This window comes from Asparagus officinalis, chromosome 4, assembly GCF_001876935.1.
Source record: "Asparagus officinalis chromosome 4, Aspof.V1, whole genome shotgun sequence".
NCBI classification, from domain to species: domain Eukaryota; kingdom Viridiplantae; phylum Streptophyta; class Magnoliopsida; order Asparagales; family Asparagaceae; genus Asparagus; species Asparagus officinalis.
In genome coordinates, this window is record NC_033797.1 from 19,995,720 (window position 1) to 20,013,977 (window position 18,258).

The 18,258-nt window shown below is 35.0% G+C and overlaps 1 protein-coding gene across 2 annotated transcripts; it reads left to right on the forward strand.

The window, feature by feature from the left end:
• Window positions 111-11,310, forward strand: LOC109836861 (calmodulin-lysine N-methyltransferase). 2 transcript variants are annotated; one of them, XM_020404897.1, is made up of 8 exons: window positions 111-274; window positions 729-927; window positions 4,189-4,268; window positions 5,400-5,460; window positions 6,095-6,210; window positions 8,631-8,763; window positions 10,570-10,897; window positions 10,997-11,310. In XM_020404897.1, the coding sequence occupies exons 1-7, from the start codon at window positions 181-183 to the stop codon at window positions 10,859-10,861; spliced, it is 975 nt and encodes a 324-aa protein (XP_020260486.1). In that variant the 5' UTR covers window positions 111-180; the 3' UTR covers window positions 10,862-10,897; window positions 10,997-11,310. The 2 variants fall into 2 exon arrangements, with proteins under 2 accessions (XP_020260486.1, XP_020260487.1); XM_020404898.1 differs by lacking the exons at window positions 10,570-10,897; window positions 10,997-11,310 and adding an exon at window positions 9,807-10,551.

Below are 18,258 nucleotides of genomic sequence, written 5' to 3' on the forward strand. Positions count from 1 at the left end.
GTTTTTTTTCCTTCCGGGAATGTACCAAACAGACGCTTATAATCCGAACTCTTTAAAAATGGTTTTTGTATTTTCACCCTCATTAATCATTAATTTCAAATGAGGTGTTTTTTGAGAAAACCCAAACCACCGATCTCCTTGCTTGCTCTAGTTCTTTTTTGTTCTAAAATCTCGAAAGAAATGGAGACGAAGCCGGAGAAGGAGAAGTCGCCTGCTTCTCTCAGATGGGGAGTCCTTCGCCGCGCCTTGATCTCTTCTTCCAAATCCTCCTCCGGTATCTCTCTCTGTGTGTGTGTGTGTGTGATTTTGATTTATAAATCCATTGTTGTATTTGATATCGATTCTGATTTTGAGGAATCTGTGAGCTGTACGAGCTGAGATTTGAAATGTATCCCTAGTTTTGCTTTAGGTCTGACATCCAAAGGAGTTTATTTTCTTATAACTTGTTACTATAAGTTGCCACGAAGAATTTCCAGCTGGGGCAAGTTCCAAAGCTTGCAACTTTTTACTGCAAAACTCTGAAAGCTCCGACCTTGAACGCTTTACCTCTAGTCTACAGATAGCAATATTTGTGTGTAGGGTGATTTACCTTTGTTAATATGTTTAGATATGGTATTCCTTCACGAAGTGCATAATGCCTTTTGTAAAAGATCTGTCGATTGCAGTATTGCATAAAACTTTTCATCAACTCAGATTACTTCCCAATTAATGTATGAATTGCTTTGCAGAATGTTCACACCAAATAGGGGTGAAAAAGATAACTCGGAAGACTGTTCGTGGTTTTAATCTTGTCCCCTGTCGTCCAGTATATGACCATTCATCAGAGGACTTCTGCAGTTCGTTGAAGTCTCAAAATTTAGCTGGTCCCAAAGATGTATGTGTCTGCTACGAGCTGCCTGTCATAAAAGCTCCAAAACTTACCATGGTGTATGTTTCACATTGCCTTACATGCATTTTGTTGTCGTTAGTTGTTAACTATCAAAATTTCATATTGTTTGCTTCAAATGTTACCATCATAATTTATTATTATTTGCTTCATATATTAATTTTTAAGGCCCCATTTGGTTTTGAAAGGTTTAATTAAAAGGAATTAAGGAAATGGATTAACATAGTTAGCCCATTTGTTAACCTGAAGGGTTAAATTTGTTAATCTATTAGGTTAATTTATTTTAATCATTGTGATCATTTTTTGTGTTTGGGAATAAAATGAATTATGATCACTTTTCTTTATTAATAGAGGGATTGTCTCTTAATTCTTCTAAATAGGCGAATTTTTAATCCCCTCGTTTGAAGAATTAACTCATTTTAACCCATTTTGAGGGATTTGTAAATCCTTCTTCTATTTTTTTGTGTTTTGCAAATTAGGAGGCATTAATTCACTTTACACCATGACCAAAGTTTCTGTGTGTGGCATGCTAAAGAAGCATTAATTCTCGTTAACGCCTAACTTAGCCCTGAGCCAAATAGCACCAGTGTTTTTCTTTCTTGATCAAGACTGAGATAAAGGTCCAACAACAGAAGGGTGCTGCTAGAAAGTCCTTATCCTAGAAAGAATGCACACCATTTTGAGATATTGTAAGCCATATTTAGATTTTTTTTTCTTAATCCCTTGCCATTGATTCCTCTAAACCTTGCATGGGTTGGTGATGTTGAATTTCTAAGTCCTAAAAATATTTCAAGTGTACAGCTGTCTAGTTGTAGTTCTTACAGGTTGATCCATAAGGAAGATGGAGTTTGAAAAGGTCTTTTAATCAAGATATTGAGGAAAGAGTTTGAGAGATTTGTTGATTAAAAACTATTTATGAACTAACTAGGTACTTAGGATAGAATCTAGTAGGTTGATTACTACTTAGATGTATTGACTCTTCTCTTTTTTTTATTATCTTATTTACTTAGATTTGAAAGCCATAAGCTATGTCATATTTTAATGTCTATAACCTATCAATTTAAACGTAGCAAATTATAGATTCATGAACAATTATTCTAGACTAAAAGATAACCCTAGAAATAATCAATTAAGCATAGGCTATGCTATATTTAAATGTTTATAACCTATCAAAGTCTAATTATTCTATCAACTATTGATAGCCTAGACTAATTAGAACATGAATAAATTAAACACAATAGAAAGAATTAATAATCTAAGCAAAACTAGCATAGCTTCACCATCCTAAGCAACCTAAACTAAGTTAGCTATACATGATGAAAGAAAAACAAATAAAAACAAAAGAAGTAAAAGAAGACATTGCAAGATTTAAGGAAAAGAAGAAAACTTTTAATAAACAACACTTACAGAAAATAAGTTCTACAATGAAGATGACCTTCCTCTCAGATAGCCAAGCCCTCAATTGAATTACAGGATCAATTGATCAATTGATGAAAAACAACAGAAGTCTAGGGTTCTATTTATAATATATACGAGATAGGATAGGAATCCCTCACAGCTGTAGGATTTGACTTGGAATATATGATTGAGGAAATCAGTTGATCAAATCTGAGATCAATATCTTTTGGACCAGCCTCCATTGGTTCAAAAAAGAACTAGTTTACCTAAAAATTGTGCCAGAATCAGTCCTGGCCTAGATTTGAGGGTTTTGTCAAACACTCCTGTAGTGAATTTTTTTCCTACTTTCTCAGTGCGCACGGTGCTCCTACTGATTACTCCCGACATTTGGTGAAGGATCTATCCTAGGCCCTTGTCCATTTCTTGGTTGTATTGCATTCATTCAGGTCCTCATAAATGGTGCAAATTGTTTCAGCTAATGTGGGCCTGATAGGGGGTCATTTACTCCTAGTTAAAGAGAAAGGACGGAGGTGGAAATCTAAGTAACAGCAAAAAATAGGGTGAATCATGTTCATTTTCTGCATTGAAAGTCTTGATTAGCTAAGGAAAAGGTAATCAGCAGTTAGGGAGTGAAAGCAAGTACCAAACAAGATGTCAAATGATTAAGGTGAAAATTTAGAGTCATTATACTATTATGGCTGTCCTGATGTGAACTTTGGCTACCTTAAAAAAGGTGTAGTTCGAATGCACACTAGTAGGAAAAATCCATTGTGACCATTCTCTAGAATTATATTTTGAACAATGAACAAGTGTATGCACATAGCTCATATATACCTGGAAGAGGAAAGCACCATCATCATTATCATCTTAACAGTTATCTTTTTTTAACATCTAATGCACATTAGCATGAACGCTAGTGCTGGTGCAGTGTTGTGTCTACTATAGAGCCTAAGTCAATATTTATTAGGCCTTATTAAACTGAAGATATGATGTTTACCATTTCTGATCTTGCTTCAATTTGGTGATTGATCTTGCTGTGCAAGCTATAACGAGAGGAAATCTTGCCTTTTGACCTGCTGGGCCTCTTGACATAGGTAACTTAAACCTCATCAGCTATACAGTTTGTGCTGATTACAGTGTTCTTCTAACATTCTCATAGACTAAGAAAACGCTGAAGGGACATTGAATACATTTCCAAACAATCTTCATGCTGCTTTCTAGCTGCATGTGAATTTAATTTGTACTTTAATACTTTGATGTACGTCATTCAACAACACTCTTCAAAGTGACTGCGAGTTTTGGATATGTATTGGACCTATTGGTGCATTCTGTCCAATGCAGTAGGAAGTTAACTAATCTTTTGTTTATTAATCATCAACTTCTGCAGCCTTCGCTGTAATATGCACTCTTCAGTCAAGAATTAACAATCGAATACTATACAGAAACAACACAACAACGCCCTTGTCCCCAAATTTTTGGCGTCATCTACATGAATTCTGTTCTTTAATTTGTTCAATTTCATTTACTATGTATAGAAACCTTTTTACAGGTTCATTAAAATAACTAACGGTCATGTACATAGTATTCTGTACCGCATCATTGAAGCGGTTATAATCTTATTCGGAATGTTTCTCACTATTGTTTATTGCATTTGTGTAAATAATTTTTGTGATATTGAAATTTGCTATTTACACAATTTTGGTGTTTATATATAATTCTGACCTTGTTACTTTACAATGGCTTTTCTCAATTAAGTATCCATTATCTTGTTGCTAACTTATTACATGATAAACTCTTTGAACAAGGACTCAAATCAAGCACATGTTGCTAACCTCTAAAAGACACTTGTTGCTGACCTCTAAAAGACACATGTTGCTAACCTCTAAAAGAAATTCTATCTGCAGTCAAAGGAGGGAGGACTGCGTTGATCTGGATGATTTTGCGGCCTCTTCTAAGTATAATATTGACACCACAGGACTAGTATGTAAGTATTCTGTGTCTAATGCAAAATCGTCACGTCATATATGTCCATATTAATCATATTTCTTGAGGCCAGCAAAGAAACAATTCACTTTTATGTCATCTTGATCATTAATAAAACAGTCTTTCTTCTATTCATTGCACATATTGCATTCATAGTGACATTTGACGAAACATTCCTTCTAATTGTGTATAAAGATTTCATAACTTCAACCATATATTTTGAGAGGCATATAAACTGTTGTTGATAGCAGCAATCCTTCAAACTTATGCCTTATAAACTAACTAATGCAATCTTTTGTCCTCAAATTAATGGGATATTAAACGTCTGAATTACCAATTTACCAAATATGAGGGGTGAAATTAGCAGCATCCTCTGTTTCCAATCCTTAAATAACGGGTAATGGGATTTTAAGCTTTCTTACTGTCAACTACATTAAATCTGAATTGTTTTAAACTTCTTTATCCCATTTTCAGTATCAGTCATGAGAGAAAGAAGTACTGTTTTACTGTTATTTCTTAAATTGTCTCGAGAGGCTTCAGTTAGGCCCTGCTCCAATCAGTATCTGCTTGCAAAATTGCTTCTTGATTACACTACAAATGTCACTGAAAACAAAAGCACGCCAGTTTCTTTTGAAGAATTTAATTATTCAAAATTGTTTGAATAAGTTTCATGCGAATTTTAGAATCACACAACAACTGATCATTTTTAATGCCTCCTAATATCCTTTGGTATTTTTATTATTACATGAGTTGTATTGATTCATAATTTGGTTTTAGGTGCATCATGCCTCCTAATATCCTTTGGTATATTTTCAATAATTAATTTATTATCTAAATGGTGCATCATGCATGAAGTTTACACTACTGCCTAAGTTCGTGTAACAAATTAACAATCCTCCAAAGTTCTCCTAAAATGGAGAGCGTCTAGAAGGAAAAGATGATAAGTTAAGGAAAAAGATGATCGATTTTCTATGTGCAGAAGTACATTCAACTCTTAGGCACAGTTAAAGGCGAAATAAGGCATACCTGATCTATAACTGAATTTAATAACCAACGTAGTTAATGTGGTAAATCCCACATCGAGGATTGTAATTAACTTATTCGAACTTTTCTTTTTACTCCTTGCATGCAGGTCCTTGGCCATCAGAAGACGTTCTTGCTTACTTTTGTATAAAGCATTCAGATATTTTCAGGTGTCCTATGTATATGACCTTACATTTCGACAGTTCTTAAAATTTTATTTCTGATTTTTTTTAATCAACTATTGTTGACTACTATTGGCTACTTTCATCTAAGATGAGGGTGGCATTTCTTGTTCAGTTCTTCTCGTGCACTCTTGTGTGCTCATATAAAGGAGCCTACGATGAATAACAGGAGTATGAAAAAAATACATGAAAAATTATAAGGCAATTGTTCCCGTCATATGCATTACCCATAGCAAAAGGAACAAACTTCAGCTTCTGGAGATGGTCAGTTGCATAGTATAAATTGACTAAGACGAAAATGGCATATCTTTTTGCTTGCATGGTCCTCTCTGTGCCTGCGTGTGTGCCAATGCCAGTGCACAACATGTATACCTTGTTTATCAGTGCATTAAAAGGACATGTTTGCCTTTTTTTTTTTAAATACCAGTTAGGTTTGCAATCCAGCTGCCCAAAAGCTATATATAGATACAGGCTTCAACTTTTGTTATTATGTTATCAGTATTTTTCCATGCTTAAACGTATCCATATTAGGGGGAACTTTCTTTTTTTTTAAATTATATATAACTTACTTTTTGGCCTACAGCCTTGCATAATCTGACTGCTTGCTGAATGAATTACAAAGGTCCAAAAGGGTTCTGGAACTTGGCTCTGGCTATGGCTTGGCTGGATTGGCAATTGCAGCAAGCACCGATGCTAATGAAGTTATGATTTCTGACGGAAATCCACAAGTTGTTGATTGTATCCTTGCATCTTGGCTTTTTCATGTTTCTTTAATTTAATGCCTAAAGAAATGGTGAAATGCTTAAACTGCTTAATGTTTTTGTGCTATCATTTCGAAGTTTCCTTAGAATATTAGCAGATCTGAATAACATCTATATGCCCATTATTCTTGTGATATTGTAAGCTTCATACTTCAGTATTTGTTGTTGGAGATTATATATGTTCTCGCAATAGCTATTAGATGATTAGATCAAATCCGGAAGGTGTGTTCTGTCAATGAAGAATTTCCATTTTTAGTTGTAAGTTAAACTAAGTCCTGTTTGGCTTGGTGTAAGGGTGTAGGAGTTTCACGCTTTTAGAAAGAGGTGTAGGGAGATCAGTTCATTTTGGGTGACATCAAGAGTTATCTCTACACTAGCTTTGAGCTGGTGGAGGAGTTGGGCAATTTCCCCCCAAATTGTGGGATCAATGTTCGTAAAAATCTTAAAAGATCCTAACATCACGTCTCGACTTATATTTACCAGCCAACTCATGCAATTTTGGGCATTTCACAAGATTTAGCTGGTAACACCAGCTAACTCTTGTACTTGTAGTCTTGTTGCCAAAGGCTGCTGCTTTACATGGAGAAATTCTGAAAACACGTGTGCTGCATTATTCTGGTTGAATATTCAAAAAATTTATGATTGAATATTCAAAAATATTATTCTGGTTGAATAATAGGGCTAGATGCATGTTAGCTTCGTTCCTCGTGGTTTTAGCGATAGAGCTTGTTTTAGTGATGCCAATAGGTTCTTACCTCATAATTAACTCCCTATATTTCAATAGAACTGAGAAGTTAGCCACATTTTCCTACCAGATGATTTCTGTAGATTACATTGGTTAATATAAATAGATGGTCTGTTTTTGTATATATTTGCCTATCCGTTTATTTGAAGTGAAATACTATCATCATCTAAGGTTGCTCTCCCCTTAGAAAGTTCCATGGAGATGAATTTTCAAATGACCACCAACTTGTGCTAGCATATGATTTGGTGCAAATTTGCTATCTTAGTAAAGTGATCACATGACAGGAGCTTGCAATGTCTGAACAGTCAATTAAAAAGTCAATTTATTGTTATGGAAGTTAAGCTCATGCTATCATGGAAGTAGTTTAATTAAATGATAAGAATCCTTAGTTCATGGTATAAGCTCATTAATGATGCTTCTTAATAACAATGTCAATGTTAATATACACTTCTCTTGTTATGGCCATGTGAACTAGTTCTTTACTAGTGGTAGTATTGGTGAGAACTATTCGTTCTCAATTTAGGATTTTTGTAATTAGATAGTTCATCTCTATTCTTAAACATGCAAAAAGACAAAATTTGCTCAAGATGCTCTATGGAGTTTTTTTTAAAGTTTATATACACAACAATATTACAGAAGGCGCTAGGCGGACTAAGCGTTTGAGCCAGCGCCTAGTCCCTAGACGCCTAGGCGTTTGGCTATTTTTAAAATTATTTAATTATAATAATTAATAAAGATATGTATTAAATTTATATAAATTTGCAAAAAAAAGTCAGCAATCCTAGATCAACAATAAACGATGCATACTTAAATGCTAAATAGCCAAAATAATAACTAACAAGGTTATAGAAAGAGCTAGGAGGCGTAGGCATTGGACTCGTCGCCTAGAGCCTAGGAGATTTTTTTTTTAATTTTTTAATTATAATAATTAATAGTAAATGTTAATGTTATAAGAAGCTTAGGTGCCACTCTGGTGGCTAGGCGGATTTCTTTCCTCATTAAAGTGATGGTCGAGAAAGTTTTGCTAAAGGTTGGAGGAGATAGTGAAGGTGTTTATATTTGGAGGTTAAAGGATTTTGAAGGAGATTAGAGGACGTGGAGACTGCAACACAGAAAATTACGATCAAGGTCTAAAAAGTGCAATCCACGTAAGCAAACAGTGCTCTCCTAAACACTCAAAACCTAGGTGGGTAGCCTAGGTATCACCTAGATGCTAGGTGCTAGTTAGACGGCTAAGGTACCGCCTAGGCCTAGGTGTACACCGCGGACTAGGCAGAGGCTTTTTAAAACACTGTACACAAGTGGCACTGTTAATGTGAAAATTATTTTAAACATTTTCTATATATTTTTAATACTCTGATGATTGGAGGATCATATGCCACTTTTTTTTCTGTTATAATATATCAGTTTACTATATGAAAAAGCAAGATCTCATCTCACAAAGATGTTTTAAAATTCATCTTGTTGACAAAATCTGCTTGGTGTTATTTCTTTATTCACTGAATGAAATTATACTTAACATGTCAACATTTTGAAATTTCATGATATGAGTATCTTTGATGTACTTAACTAGTCAGTAAACATATCTGTAGCCAGTGGTTGAACTTTCTTATCTGTTTGTCTTTGACATCTTTATCTTCCTGAACATCCAGATATTCAGCGTAACATAAATTTCAATGTTGGCATTTTTGGGAATTCAAAAGTAAACTCAATGCTATTACATTGGAACCAGAACCAAGCTACAGATTTCCTGAATTCTTTTGATATTATTGTTGCAAGCGACTGGTATGTAGGTCTAACTTCTATTATATGATCCTTCGCTTGAATCTACTCTTGTGGTGTTATTATAAGTACTTTAAAATATGGTGACGGAATGATACTTTGTCTTATGTGTATTTTGGTAAATGAACAATATTAGCATGGGCAAGAGTGCACTCACAGCACACATAGATACCCTGATATGTTAAATCTGTTGGATCACACTGAAAGGACATGCCTAAAAGAGATATATCACGATATACTTTTCATTGGTGTTTAATTGTTTTTCCATATGATAAATGCTAAATATCCATATTATTTCAGGATTCTATGCAGGCAAGTCATCTTAGCTCTACATCTTCTTTCCCATGACATATTAAATGTGTCTTAGTAGAGATGCAGGCACTTTTTAAAAGCATGAACCCTCAAAGATACCTTTTCCATCGTAGGAAAAGACAGAACACAACGATAAACAGAAACATTTTACTAACGTGTTTCAGCCATTCCGATGTGAATCTAAACTAATCTTGATTTATCCTGTTATGCTTGTAACTCTCATGTTGGGTTTTTTGAATAAATAGTAAAGCTAGAAAAAAGGGGGTTAAACAAAAAAGAGCTTACAGTAGTGAAATCTCGGAAAATTATTTTGTGCCATCAGTGATGCAATCCCTTAATTTCTTTGGCTGGTGGAGGGTATCTGCTATGGGTAAATTACACTAAAACCCCCCAAAAATTTCAACGTTTTGTAGTAAGCCGCCAATAACTTTCAAAATCGCTCTAAACCACCAATAATTTTTGTAGAAAACCCCAATATCTTTGGATAGATTACACTAAACCCCCAATATCTTTCAAAATGCCTTTTATGTTGTTTTTTGTTCTAATTTATTGGGGATTTCTGCAAAACACAAAAGTTATTGGGTGTGTAGTATGATTTTGAAAGTTATCGGGTTTTACAGCAAAATGCTGAAAGTTCTTGGGGGTTTAGTCTAATTTACCCTTGTTTTATCATAGTAAACTTGTCAACCATCAATTTTTAGAGACTGCTATCTTTTCTTTCTTTCCTTATGTAGTTGTGTGAAGCAAATCAAAGGAAATCCACCAGAGATATTTGAGAATTTGGAGATGTCAGTGAAAGCCTGTTTGGAAGTTATGTGTCAGATATTGATGTGCTTTGAACTGAAATTCCAGACAAGTGTACTTCTCTAGTATTAAGTATTGATTTTGGCTCAATATAATGACATTTTTGTTAATCTACCACTTTTTGTTCAAATTTAAGATAAGAAGTGAAAGCAGGTTAATCCTGCTGCGAATATCAGGTTGATGTACATTTATCTGGAATAAACTAAAGTATTGATGAAATTTGCACATATGTAAGTAAAACAGTCCAGATACAGTTTTCTGTTCAATGTATATAAATGATTTCCTGTTCATAATTGTAAATTTACCTAATAAATCAATGTAAAGAATGAACCGAATGGGGTCAGGTTGCAAGTATGTGTTTTCTCATACTTCCCTCAATGGGAGTTACTGGTTCACGTCACCACTGATCCTTCAACCTGCACATCTACCCACCCACTAACACCACCACGTACAGATTTACATGCGTCCGCACCCTCACGCACGCACGCGCACACATCCAGCCACCCCATATACACGCAAAGATAAGCAAGTAATTGAATAAAGTACAAGTTGAAATCATTTTCTTCCCATATACTAGCTTTCTGAATATTATAACAATTATGAACAGCTTAAATCTTCACGACATGGTGCATAATGAATTAAAAAATTAATTAAATATAACGTCTCAGTAACATGTACATTTGCTATTTGTAGCACATTCTTCAAGGAATTTCATGAAAGCCTTGCTCATACAGTCAAATCCTTGTTGAAATATTCAGAGACCTCCGAAGCCATCTTCTTCAGCCCTAAGAGAGGCGATTCATTATTCAAGTTCCTAGATGTAATTGCTGATTTTGGGTTGCAATTTGAACTGGTCGAAAATTATGACGATGTAGTCTGGAATCTTCATCAGAAATTCCTCCATGGTAATGATAGCTCTTGGCCTAACTATACCAAAGATCACAGCTACCCTTTCTTAGTCAGGATCACTTTCTCAAAACAATAGCTTCCCGCAGTAATTTCATTTCAGAACCACTGTAAGGTATGAATTTTTTTTACTTTTCCTTTTGTTCTGATTTTATTTATCAACATGTATCATTCAAGCTTTATCATATACTTTTCTTAACTTTTCTTGCTGTAGGTGTGATCAATGTAGAAGCTTTGGATATAGCAAATCATAAGTCTGCTAATTAGGCTAATATTCTAGATTGAAATGGGATCACGTTCGGCCAAATTCAGCAGAAATCAACATGTTGCACACAAGGCACTCCAAACTTTATGCTTTTAATTTGCTCTGATGGAGTTCGATGGGTCTCTATCATCCACGCTTCATAGTTTTGGCAAATTGATAGCATATTCCTAACATCTTTTCCACAATTTGCCTAATAATGGTGACTGTAGCTCCCAAACTGGCAAGGCTTCATATGCCCGTGTGAAGCTTGTTCATGGGTCGCATAAAGTGAGTGGCTATCACCTGAATATTGTTGCCAATTCTTTTTTTCTTGATCTCACACACACACACACGCACACACACACACACACACACACACACACACATATATATATATATATATATATATATATAGAGAGAGAGAGAGAGAGAGCAAGACTCCTATCAACTTAAGTTGATGTCCACCAAAGTTTGTAGCCACACATTTATTAATATAAAATACCTTTTTATATAATACAAGGATCCCTAGGCAATATGAGTGGTTAAAAACTTTGGTGGACACACTATTCCCTATCCACTTAAGTTGACACAGTTTTCACTTATTACATATATTATAATATTTTGATAATTATATAGTATATAATACTATAATTATAAAATATATATATATATATAATATATATATATAATATATATATAGAGTGAAACTTCGTGTCAATAAGATGGCATAAGGAATAGTAATGTGTCCACTAATTTTATAACACTTTCTTTATTGCCTAGGGATCATGTTATATATAAAAAGGTTTTTAATATTAATAATTTGTTTGGTACAACTTTATGTGGACATCAACTATAGTATGATAGGGTTCTTGCTCTCTCTCTCTCTCCTCTTCTCTCTATATAGTATTAATATATATATATATATTATATGATATACACACAACGTGCACTGTCTGATAGCGCGCGTGTCGTTTCACTATATCGTCAGCCGGTTTCTTAACTTATGACACTGCATAAGATTCCTTATCCTCTTTGAAAGCACCACTATTGCAAAAATTTAATGAGTAGCCGTCAACAGGCATAAATAATGAACTCCACCAACGGAACTGGTCCACAGGAATGAAGGAGGCATAGGCTAATGACAGTTGCTTGTTAAAATAATATAGTTTAAGCATGCATGGAATTATTATAGAAGGTGAAAGGCTCTTTGTTTCTTTTTTAATAATCTTACGGGCATCTGGTGCATTGGCATCTACCAGGAATTGCTTGACAGAGGAGGGATCGGCACTGTGTTTAATTTTGTTGCTTTTGAAAAACTTTCTTTAATGTCGACCGATGTCATAGAGAGGATGGTTTAGTTTATGGATCTTTTGAGTGGAGATCAAATTTTCAATTGAGTAATGACATAATTTAGAAGAAAAATATAGTATAGTTGGTATTGTATCCTTATCGTGTTTAGTTATTGATCAATCATTGATCTACTGATGGAGTTTGTTCCAGTTGAAACGAAGATCTTTTCTCTTCTGATATTTTGGCATCGAACAGTTCAATTGATAGGTCACTGTTAAAAGGGGGTAAATGTTGGTCCTCATAAATTATGCTTGACGCTTATGAGCAAAATATAAGTTACTTATAGGGACTTAAACCCAATCCAGTCTTCTCTTCAGTGATCTCCTAATTTGCATCCTCATGATCGGAGTTCTCTGTGCAAACTATGTTTGGAAAGAGACTTGATTTCTCTTGTGTAACAACCAATGTGGAAGCCCATACTCTTTTAAAAGGAAACCTGAAGTTACAGAACCTAAGAACTTCATCAGATCTCCATGCTGTAAGTGGAAATGTGTGGTCGTCGTTCTTCATCTTTGCTTTTCTTTTTCAGAAAAGAAAAAGAGTCTTGTTCATTGCCTACAACAACAGAGTCATACATACTGCTGAATTGCCTTTTATATCCCTAATATTCATTCGCTGATAGCACTTAATACCTTATAGTTCCACTCTGTCTGCACATATGTGGGCCCACTTGTTTTCATTTATATAGCCTAAAATTGTTTTAAATTTGCACATTAGTACCCTCTATTATGTAAACGTGAACATTTTCATCGAAATTAAGGTATTCAAATGCTATTCATACCTTGTGAATTCATATGCTCTTTTATCTTGGATGCGTACGATCCTGTGGCGATACAGAATTATACTGAAGCTTAAGACAAGCTTTCCCCTCAGCTAGTTGAATGCCGTCCTATTTGCTGGTCTTGATTATCGATTCCCTTCATAAATTCAACATCAGAAGTGGGGCTGTCTTTGGTTTGTAACCCTACAGTGTGAAATTGCTTCCTTTAGACTTGAGAGGGACGCCTAAAACCTCCAAAGGCGAGGCGACCTCTTATCAGAACTATTGTTTGTTTATAACCACTGCCACTAGTGACTAGCCTCAAGCTGAGACGTCAGGCTTAATTACCACATACAAGAATGAGAATCTCCTATCCACAAGGCAACTTGCCTGCCACTTTTATATCTTTTGCTCATGTATCTTTCCTCTTGTGTGAACCAACTGTTGGAGATTAGGGAAAGGGGTGGCTAAGTTTGTTTGCATTAGGTGGCTAAGTATGTAGATATTGATATATTTTATCTGGTTTTCTCGTATCCGCCTGTGTCCCTCTGATTTTCTCTTAAATATTTATTTTGGTGCAAGTATTACATCTGATCGCTATCTATTCTGTTTATACGTTTGCAACTTCACTTGTAATTGCACTCTGCACCGTACAAGTAAAAAGATAGTGGTGCGGCTTTAAGTATTCCAACCCTTGTCCCACCCTAACCTCAGATGCATGCATGCATGCATGTGAGTGCACATGGAGATGAGGAGGATGATGTATTATGGAAAGACGCATCACCGTATAAAAAGCTGTCTCTCAATTCTCCATCCAGTGACTTCCTCATATGCATATTGAGGAATGCAGAGGGTTAATTGGCTGGGAAAAAGTTTGGATGAGAATGGGACCAACAGAATGCCAATCACTTTGGACGTCAATCACTTGGAAAAAGGGTAATAAAAGCTTGTTAGGATCCTAATTTGCCTCCTAATGAAGTTAAGCATGACCCTAGCGCTACCTAGAGTCTATTTTCTGCTCTCCTCTTTTGGTGGCGTGACGCTTGATGTAGATAATGAATGTCGCCGCAAAGTCTTTTGGGTCCCGTTTGGCAAATGGTTAAACAAGAAGGGTTAAAGAGAATGATTAATGTACTTAGCCTATTCGATAATCTGAAGCACTAAATTATTAAATTGTTAAATAAGTTTTATTTTAGCCATTGTGGTCAGTTTTAGTGTTTGGGAATAACAATGATTTTGACTATTTTCTTTATAACTAGAATGGTTAACTATTAATCCTTCTAAATAGGAGTATTAGTAAACTCCTTATTTTAATAGGGTTTAACTCATTTTAATCCATCTAGAGGGGTTAGCTTAACCCTTCTATATTTTTTATGTTTGGCAAATTATGGAGGGTTAACTTACTTTAACCCTTGTATAGATGTTTTGTGTTTGGCGGGTTAAGAAGATGTTAAGTCTCTTTAACCCCTCACTTAACCCATTGCCAAACGGTACCTCGAGTTTTAAGCTAGGCGAGGGCTTCGTGACGGACAGTTTTGATCGATTGGTGCTTAACTTTCAAATAAACCTCAATTCGATTATTAACACTAATAGTTCCAGAGGTTGGTGTTACAACAACGATTAAGTGTAGATAATCCCTCTGTTCCTCGTGAATGGAAAGGCGGTGAGTGTTAATAAACTGAGTTGAGGGGTAATAAATGCTGATGAAGATACAGATGAGCGAATTGGCCGAATTTATGCTAATACAACATGGAAATACCTTCAAACTGGATCTCGCGGAGAAGTAGGAATGCTAAATACTTGATTTGATTTATGTACACACATGCGTGAAATCTACCGATAAAGTTTTGTTGAGATTTTATATATCTACTTGTGTTAGTAACTTAGTATCATGATACTCGATATTTATCCTAGAGATGTAGCTTGCTACCTTCAATAATTTGGTGAATGGTGAGCCAGGGCGAGGGGGCATCAGACCCTGATATCAGCCAAAATAATGTGGAACAGAATAATATCTGTCGTTGAATCTACCAAGAAGAAATGACAACTCCTCGTCACATGGTGACATGGGAATCCCACTGCAAAAGCGATTCAATAGCTAACTCACGGCCCCCAAAGGCCAGGTGATAATTATGACTCGATCGTCATGATGACTCCGCCTCTGTCATTTAATAAGCTTACAGCAGTTGCATAGTATTTAACACTTTTAACTAGCAATTGTGACTCTGAACTAACTCTCATCGGTATGGGTGCAAATGGTTCCGATAAACTTTGGATATGATGCTTATCATATTAGTATACGTTTAGCAATCGCAGATACAAATATAGATACTGATATATCTTATTAAGAAAAATGGATTAGATATCCTTATTATGAGAATTAACCTCAAATTCATCTAAGCATTAAAACTATTGCAACTGTGTGATCAATATATATTTAGATATTTCGAATACGAATCCAGATATTGTTGGAAATTTATCAAATCAAAGGTTATAGTATGCAGAATAAATCCGAAATAAAATAATAAGAAAGTCTGGCATGATCGGGAGCAGTCGCGTAAACACTGCGCTAGAAGATTGAGGACCCGCCTATCACCCCGGTGCAGATGATCATCTCTCTCCTAGCGGTAAAAAAACCCCAGAAGCGGCCGACCTCTATACTCGGGCGAGAGAACAAAGCTTCAGCTCAGACGAAGAACGGTTGCCCAAAAATAACACCAACATATGAACGAAAATAATATGCAGAGGAGAGAAGAGGAAAAAGAGAGAATTGTTTCTATATATATTCCGAATGTGAATAAGCCGTGTATATATATAGGGTTGAGAAAGCCATTACAATTCCTACAATTAATACGGTAACGTTCGTCATAAATTTTCATAACGTTCCCCATAATGTATAGCCGTTACGCACGTTTTAATTGTATCATAACACTATTCTATGGGAGACTATCCATGAAGGAAAATTGCATTTTCTCCAACAAAATATCCAACAGCCCCCCCCCCCCCCCCCCCCCCCCCAATGCAATATTGACTGAAAACTCAAAATCAATAAACAAAACAATAAATCACAAAACAAATATAGGTTGGGCAACCTTTCGTATCGAGAATTCGGGATAGGAAGTTTTCGGCTTTGAATATTTCCTTAGTTAGTTCATCGCCACCTAAGGGACATAATTGACTAGGCCTTGAATTAGACCCCTTTAACCAGGTATTGACGAAAACACACACAATACGTCTTCATCTATTGAGCAAAACGGGTTGAGTGTTAAAGGTCATGCTCACAATAACCGACTCATGAGAGTTTCTAAGGGTTAGCCCAGTCCTCCCGTCCCCCCTCCCCCCCAACCACGGTCATCACGGTTCCTCTCACGTAGCTAAGTCCTCTAAGGATACTATAGCTGGATATCATACCCTCCACAATACACGCGTTGGACTTATTAAAAGTAAAACTCAGCCTAACCAGTTGTATCATAAGAGCATCGTCATCATAGAAAAGGGGAAGTAGCACATGCTACTATAATGATATATAAATATATCTAGGTCGATGCTCTACACGAGTGTCACTAGTCCAGCTTGTTTTTACCCATTGAACCAACATTAGGCCTACGTCTCCAAATAAAGGTTGGGTTGCCGCTGTCAGTGATCTCATCTATGGGCTTAACTCATCTCTGTCGCTGAATCCAGAATCATACTCCTAGATAGGCCCTTTGTTAATGGGCCAGCAAGATTCTTTTTAGATTTTACAACTTTGCCTAACAGACGTTGTTCATATTTATCAAGTTATTTTATAATTAGTCCTTCATATTGTTTGACATTAGGTTCCCTTCTTATTTAAGTTATTTTTCAAATCAAACTTTCCTTATAAGGATAAGAGAACCTAATAGCAATTTAATTATTTGATAGACTAATTTTAATATAACTTTTATTCATCATATAGATAGAAGTTATAAGACATACCTCTTGATTTGATTTTCCAAGACATATCAACTAGGCATACTAGTTGAAAGAGTATATTTATATCAACTCTAATCATTTTCTGAAATCTCAAGAGAAAACATTATACATGTAGTCAAATAAAGAGCTATAAAAATTAATCTTTCTAGTCACTATTAAAATGATAAGACATCAAAACATGTTAGCATAAAAGATCATGGTCGATGATCATAAATGATCGTAGTCTATGTCTAAAGATGTAACTTCATAGGGTTAAAAATTTCCCTTAATATCTGAACATTCCAAACTAATGTGGAATTAAAATACTGCGGTAATATCTTTACATGCATGCATACGCACATACATGAATGGAATTTCTAATAGTTACATGCAAAGCATTCAAGAGAACATTGTAATATGATTTCATATCTCAAAGTATATTTCATACTTCATATGCATAAATTTTAAATTCTCGTATTATAAGAGGTTGTAAATTTGTTGCTTACAAAGGAGACATTCCAAATTTAAATTGGTTGCCTACAAAAGAGATCTTCCAAATTTAAACTGGTTGCCTACAAAAGAAACTTTCCAAATTTAAATTTATGCATATGAATTATTCTCATAATTCCGGTCCTCTTATTCATGCTTGAATATAAAATGTTTCATATGAAATTATAACAATTATCAAATAAATACAATCACATAAGCATATGACGTATAACCCTTATTTATATGAAAAAACCCATATCGAATGATTTGTAATAAATTAATAATATTACTATGATTGTAAAACAAAGCTATAAATGAAAAAGGTTTTTGTCAATACCACTAGACCAGAAACTTAACTAGATCTGCTCCTAATCAAAAACTCTTAAAGTGAAAAGATCAAAGTTTTACCCGTGTAGTTAGTTAGACAAGGATAGTACTAGAGGGATATCAAAGATCAATTAAATATCTCGTTCCTTGCGGAGCGCGTTACGCAACCCCTAAACCTTGTCTTAGACACTAACTAATTCAAGAAAACTTGAACCGGTTCACTTAATGATTTCTAGTTCCTTAACAGTATATGTGAATAGTGGGTGTTAACAAAAAATACGTAAACAGTAACTGTAAAATAGTATCAGTAGTTGTGAACAATAATTACACTTTTAGTATTTATAAATGGCACAGTAATTTGCTGCAGTAACTG